The sequence below is a fragment of the Amphimedon queenslandica genome, unplaced genomic scaffold, assembly GCF_000090795.2.
Source record: "Amphimedon queenslandica unplaced genomic scaffold, v1.1 AMPQUscaffold_12754, whole genome shotgun sequence".
Lineage (NCBI taxonomy): Eukaryota > Metazoa > Porifera > Demospongiae > Haplosclerida > Niphatidae > Amphimedon > Amphimedon queenslandica.
The window spans coordinates 25824-33382 of NW_003547010.1; the positions used below are offsets into that span (position 1 = coordinate 25824).

The 7559-nt window shown below is 35.8% G+C and overlaps 1 protein-coding gene across 1 annotated transcript in view; it reads right to left on the reverse strand.

Moving 5' to 3' along the window:
- LOC105314603 (uncharacterized) overlaps positions 1-7054 on the reverse strand; it is a 27423-nt gene extending 20369 nt beyond the window's left edge. The window contains exons 1-14 of the mRNA XM_011408875.2: positions 6953-7054; positions 6279-6788; positions 5389-5549; positions 5012-5185; positions 2986-3130; positions 2269-2598; positions 1663-1746; positions 1534-1608; positions 1380-1478; positions 1170-1325; positions 580-1077; positions 401-523; positions 147-353; positions 1-90 (exon numbers count right to left, since the gene is read on the reverse strand). Coding sequence (XP_011407177.2) covers positions 1-90; positions 147-353; positions 401-523; positions 580-1077; positions 1170-1325; positions 1380-1478; positions 1534-1608; positions 1663-1746; positions 2269-2598; positions 2986-3130; positions 5012-5185; positions 5389-5549; positions 6279-6788; positions 6953-6965 — 2665 coding nt within the window. The 5' untranslated portion in view covers positions 6966-7054. The remainder of the gene's footprint in view (positions 91-146; positions 354-400; positions 524-579; positions 1078-1169; positions 1326-1379; positions 1479-1533; positions 1609-1662; positions 1747-2268; positions 2599-2985; positions 3131-5011; positions 5186-5388; positions 5550-6278; positions 6789-6952) is intronic.
- Between the last annotated feature and the right edge of the window lie 505 nt (positions 7055-7559).

A 7559-nucleotide genomic window follows, 5' to 3' on the forward strand; every position in this document is an offset into this window, starting at 1 on the left:
CTCTAACAACAGAATACATAGCTTTCCAATAACCAACTTTTTTCTCATCATAGTACATCATTCCAGAATACAATGTATCACGAGAAGCTGCTATAAAAGTATACATGTACATGTATTCGTAACATTTTTATACATATAGTATATACCATTATTTTCTGATTGTGTCGTGGAATGATCAGTAGAAGATTGTATTGATTCATCATCATTCCTTGCTGTACACTGTTCACTGGTAACAGTAGCTGTAGGCCCATCAGAATCACTTAGTACATGATCTGACTGTTGTACTGTTGGTCCATCAGTAGTATGGCATCCTACCTCATGGACTAACTGAGAAGGATCATCATTAATTGAGTCTATAAGGTAAAACATAACATGCAGTATACATGATACAGTTACATACCATGAGGTGGTGTAGTACTTGTTGATGGAGTGGTTCCTCCTCCACTACTATTCTCTCCTGCTCCATTACTGCTATCATTAGGTGTGTCTCCATTAGTCTCCTCCTCACTATCATTATTTGTTCCTATACATCATACAAACACATCAACAGTAAATTATTAATACAAACACTATGTATACCTTCAGTTTGTGTATCATTCTCTGATACATTCCCACCTCCATTAGGTGTGTCTCCATTACCAACATGTACAATACTAAGAGCACAGAATTCATCACGTTCAATAGAACCATATCTGTTCCCTACACTAAAAGATCCTCCTTCAACTATACTGAACTGGTAAGCATTGGGAGACTTCAGTGGAGCTCTCACAAACTTGAGGCAACCAGTCTGACTAGTGTTCCTTAGATCCACACAATGTTGTAGCTCTATTACCAGTGGTTTTAATAGTCCCTTAGATACTGATATTGCATATACTGCACTCACTAGCACAGTACCTTTGGGTACCTTGAAATTACCACCAGCTAGTGCAGTAACAGCTACTTCAGTATCCTTGGACACTGCTCCTTGAGGACACTCTAATCTGAATCCATATTTCTCCCACTGGAGTGAATGAGACCTGTCTCCTTGTAGGATAAAGAGCTTCTGTCCAGCTATAATGACACTAGAGTCTAGTGAATCTGAAACAATACAGACACATCATATCTAATACTAGTATAGTTCACACACAATCATTCACATGTGTACATGTACATGTACATGAATAATTTACCCATTGAAGGGATCAGGTAATTAAATTGTAGTCCAATGGAACTAGTCTCTTTGATGGATTGTTCCTCTAAGAATGTGACTCTCTCCTGTAGTTGTGACTTCTCCTTTATTAGTTTGGCTGTATACAATTTGTTATCAGACACTTTAGCTCTAAGGTCTATAAATTAATAGAATATCAATAATTATTATTGATTGATGATGATACACTAACCAGTAATGATCTGTTTCTCATTCTGTGATTGTTCCTCTACTTGTGATGTCAGTTTGGCTATAACTTTTTCTTTCTCAAAAATGAGACTTTGAACATCGTCTACACAATAAACATATTCTCTCATCTAATACATGCTGTGTGTTAGTTAACTAACCAATAATGATCTGTTTCTCCTTGAGATATTGTTCCTCCATATCAGTCACTTTGATTTGAAGTTTCTCATAATCTTCTAAATTAATAGAATATTCCCTTATCTAACATTATGTACTGATGATACACTAACCAGTAATAATCTGTTTCTTCTCTTCTACTTGTGTCTTCTCTTCCAATATTTCAGCAACCTTAACTTTGAGATTCTCATTATCTTCTGTCATTAATAAAAAAACAAAAACAGAAAATAAAATGATATTTGTTGCTTAAACAAATTTGCACTGCATGTACAGTAGCCCATAAATACATGTACTATGATTATTGCTAATGATACCATATAACATGTATGGTAGGCAGAGCTCACTCTACATGAATCTCATCATTTTTAATGCATGGACAATTTGACCTACATGGATATTGAATACAGGATACTATTTCCATAGTGTACGATAGCTGATGCTGAGTTCTTTTATAGGGACTTCGAAATACTGGCTGTCCGATCGCTCTGGATACAGTATCACACAAATTGGCTCTTTTGTTTAATGTCTACTTCTCTTCTCTTCAACTGCACAGCATCACATACTGCGCATGCTCACAAAAATAATATTAATTAACACCAATTAACACACATGAATAATAATAACATCATTTAATTCCCAACACATAGTAACATAGTGTAATCCACTAGTTTTATAATGTAAACAATGTACACATAAACAACAGTACAACAAAATAGTACCTAATTCAGGAGTTGATTTATTCCTTTCTGCTTGCTCAAGGAAAGTGGTAGCATCATCAAGTTGCTGAGTAAATTTTGCCTTTTCTTGAAGAAGTTGTTGCTGCTCTTTGCCTTGATCTTGCTGTATCTGCTCCTTCTCTTTTTTTTGTCCTTGAAGCTGCTCCTGATAGAATTTTCTCTCTCTTTGTAATTGCAAACAATCTTGAAATACTCTAAGCTGTTTTTCTGTTCCTAAATTCTCCCAATCACTCAGTATCCTTCGTCTTAGTTGATCTTGATACTGGTCCAGAGGTATTACACTAGTAGACCAATCATTATCACTAGTATATCCTATACAGTAACAAAATAGTGGAGAATAAGAGATATACAAATTAAATACAGTTAGTTACTATGGTAACCTTATTATTGATGGATTTATGCTTAATCATTGTATGTGTGACCTCTGTCAGTTTACACAGTTTACCACATGAACATATTATTGTATATAAATACACTGATGATAATATTTCATTCACTCTAGCTCCTATTAATATCAGTGTTTCTGTATCTATGATTCACCATTGTACATAGCAGGTAATAATTAGTATCATAGGCATACATGTACTTCAAATGCACTCATTAAATATTCATCATATAAAAATTACTTACTTTATTGTAATATTATCAATACTAAATATTCAGTACACATTGTATCTACTACTGTCTACATGTACTTACTGAGTTCAATAACTGCTGTATCACTTATTGTTGTGAAATCATTTCTCTCTCCTCCAAACTCAATTATCCAGTTAGTAGTTGGGGTCACATTCCACACTGAAAGAGAATGCCAGCGTCTGTTAGTGACATTGTCTGGTAGATTAATCTATAAAATTAAAATGATAATAATTAACTTGTATATGACAAAATAATTGATTTGAAATCTGGTTAATAAACACAATAACTAACTGACAGTTTCATAGCCTGCACAGTGTGTTTTGTTTTATGTGGCACAAAGATGACATAATAATAATACACAACATATTAATAGACAATTATACACAACTGAGCATGTTATTATATCATGTGAGTCCTCAATTAAGAACTTACTAAGTGTCTGCATGTACACACATACACATACACATACTAATGACACACTAACACACATACATGTACATCTATACATGCATACACATATAAATGTACATGTAAAGCATGCATAATTGCTCACACACATACACACACATGTACATGTTACATGTACACATGATGTACGTGTTAGTACACACATACACATATTAAAACATATGCACACATACACACAAATACATGTATGTACATACACAATATACACAATGTATATAAAATAGAATTTATTTTAATTCCAGCATTGACACTGTATCAATTGTGAATCCATCTTTACATACAACACATGTATATTCACACATATTTAGGTAAAGAAACAAACACAAAACACAAAAAGACACAAACACACATTCACACTAAAACAGACACTCACACATACTGAATACCAGCATTATTCTTCAGTAGTTTTTACTGAGTATCATAATATACTGTAGGACGATTAATTTTCGCAAATGCTAATAAGAATTTCCATGGAAACGGTTTAGATAGTTGCTATGGCGATTCACCACGTGTTTATACAATTACAGTGTTCAGCAGCTAATCAGCTATTCTATAGCAGCTTCAGTGGTGCCATCCAGCTCTTTTATTCCATTATATTCTTGTATGGACCACTACCTTTGAGCTCTTTGATGCTGGTCTGTCGGTCATGATTATAAACCACACCCAAATCAATAAACATTATGTTTATTGACTTAGGTGTGGCTTATAATCATGACCAACAGACCAGCACTGCTTTTGCAGCAAAGAGCTCGAAGGTAGTGGTCCATACAAGAATATAACGGGATAAAAAAAGAGCTGGGTGGCTCCACTGAAGCTGCTATAGAAAAGCTGATTAGCTGCTGAACATTGTAATTGTATAAACACATGGTCAATCGCCTTAGCAACTATCTAAACCGTTTCAATGGAAATTCATATTAGCATTCGCGAAAATTAATCGTCCTACAGTATTTACATGTACATTACAAACCTCATGAGTTACTACTTTAGTTAATCACTTTATACTTCATTATCAAGCATCATAATTGGGGCGAGCCTAAGCTCGCCCCACTCAGGCGAGAAAATGTCTGTATGTTTGTATGGGCAGACAGTCTAACTATTATTAAGTTAAATAGCCTAATCTTCATTGAAAGCAGGTGTGGTGACAACAATAAAATGGCAGCTATAAGCAAGTCCGAGCTTATTTTACAGGAAACGGTCAGCTAGATAAGGCTAAACTGCTGTCTGAAACTTCTCTAGCAAGAATAAAAGTTGGGAAAGCAGATGTACAGTCTTTTCCTTGGTATAAAGGATTCTGCTAAGGTGAATGCAAGCGAGAAAGCTGCATGTACTGTACTGCTAGCTGCATGCATCATGAGATCTATTCTAGGTGATGTTTCTTCTCTAGGAGCAAGCCTAGGTTAACAAAGCCGATATACAATCTTCAAACATGATTTGTTCAGTGACTGCTTCTAACTATAAGCAAGATAACTTTAATTTAAGCAGAATGACTACAACAAGATACTGAATTTAGACATGTGCAATTGCTTTGCTAACCCAGACGTCTAAATCATACAGCACATAATCTATAGCTTGCTTAGGCTTGCCCCTTTAATGTTTTACATTCGTCTAGTATAATACTTACCGGTTCTTTCCATTTTCTTTTATTAATGTCCAGTAACCATACATCATAGGCAGGTGATCCACCCACCACTAGTAAGTGTGGTCCTGAACTAGTGGTAATTAGTACACTGGAATGACCCCATCTTCCCTCAGGCCATTGTACTGATCTTCCAGGATTAGGTACTTCTAATATATCCTTAATAAAACATAAAATCAATGTAATAAAAAAATTGTCGTACAATTAAATTAATATTAATGTACACTTGGTTCATTGTTCATCAAAAAAATTGCCAATGCACCTTTGATGGAATAACAATTTTTTCAATTTAATTGCAAACCAAGGCACAAATTACAATCAAAAGAATCTCATAATCAAAACCAATCCTACAGTTAACTCACCACAGATGTCTTAGTAAAACTTATCATATACAGTTTATCACTGTATTCATTATCAATATAGCCTCCGATCATTACTGCAGTGTTATTAGTAACTGGTGTTAGAGTGAAGTGACTAATAGGAGGTGGTCTGTCTCCAGTAACAACAGGAGATATCCATTGATCTAATAATAATGTACAAACATTCATGTACACTTACTTACCACATACACACACATACACTATACACATTCATCATACATATGTATGTGTATATGTGTGTACATTATTATTTATACATACACATCATGCATAGACACACATCACTATCACATGTTACACACACACACACACTCATGTCACATTAGCTTATGTATAGATACATGTACATATACAAACATCACACATACACAGATACATGTACATGATGATACTCACACACATATAACATGCACATTATAGATACACGTCATACATTCATAAATTCTCACATACAATATATGCACTATCATACACAGACACATCATAATGTATGTATTAGTACACACACACACGTCACTATAGACACACATCACCATCCTTTACAAACACATGACACACAGAGACACACTAACAAACACACTTAATTATTAACAATCTGTTTCACCGTAGGGTGCCTTTTTTTAAGGGCTATAAATTTTACAGATTTCCCAATTTAAAAAAAAAATCACAAAATTACTTCCGCAAAAATCAAATTATTACAGTACAAGATGGCATAAATTCGAGAAGATTAAATCTGCAAAATAAAAATCCAAGAAAATTATAGCCCTTGAAAAAAGGCACCCTATAGTATGTACATGTACAGTACATTAATATAAATTATTCAGTTTGAAATACTTATTAACTACTGTGAATCAATGATGAGAATTACTGACCTGATGAAATCCTGTAATAATGTATCTCATTACATCTACCACCAGCTGAATACTGAGCATCAGGTTGCTTTGGAGTATTGATAGAAGATGATCCCAGTCCTCCAATTATTACAAGATAGTCTTCACCATCAAAATGAGCTGATACCATTCCACAGCGGGCCTTCTTCATTGGACCATGATCAGAACTAGAAGGAGAGAGTTCCCTCCACTTGAATGAATCCACATTGAAGGAATGCATGCTATTGCGATAACTGCTATCCCTAGCACCACCAAAGTAATAGATGTTGTTTCTAATAGCAACGGATGAATATCCACTGGCACGTAGTGGAGGGTTGCCATTTGTTGGTCTACCCTCCCATGAACCAGTTGGTAAGTGATACAGGTCCATTGATGATGTCATTAAGTTATTAAGATCACTATTAAAGTCTCCAGATGGGTGCCCACCCCACACATATATGTAGTCTCCTACCTTTACTGTGGAGTGGGCCCTTCTCTCCACTGGTTGATAGTCTATAGAGAACAAGAGGTAACAGTAACAGAGCCAACAGTAATATAGTGATTAGTTAGAATAAGGCCGACAGGATACAATGGAGTAAAGTAAGTGAGAGCGGAGTAAGAGAGACAAAGAATGAATGAAAGAGATACAAAGGCCGGAAGAGAATAGTGGCCCTCACTTTTAGATGCCATTCTTGCAAACTGAATTCCAGCCCACCGCACCCAAAGCCCAAAACACACCCGGTTCTCGTTTATTAACCAACCAGTTGTCCGGAGATACATGTAGGTCGATAGTCTCGCCCCGCCCCTTCGCTTACCTGCGGAGGAAGGGTCTGGTGACACTGCTACAGAGCATTGCAGGTTGCTTGACCCACTTCCTGCCCACGTGACATGTATTATTAGTATGGTGAAAGTCATGTGATTACGAGTTTGCAAGGTCAAGCAACCTGCAAAGCACGGTACAGCGCTTTGCAGAAAATTTGCCATACCTTTGGTCACGTGACAACTTGAACGTCACACCAGCAGAGCGATTTTGAATCATTATGGCGACTTCTAGCGAACCAGCAAGGACAGCAGCGTATTCAAATGACTTGAGATGGAAGATGGTCTATCAAAAGGAAGGTCTTTCCTTGCCATATTCCAGTATTGCATCCAATTTATGTGTCGATATCTCAACTGTGATCAGAGTTGTGAAGCGGTTCAGAGAAACTGGGGCAGTCACCAAAAAACCATACCCAACTGAGATATTAAATAAGAAGTTAACACAAGTTCTCCAGTTTTTTATTC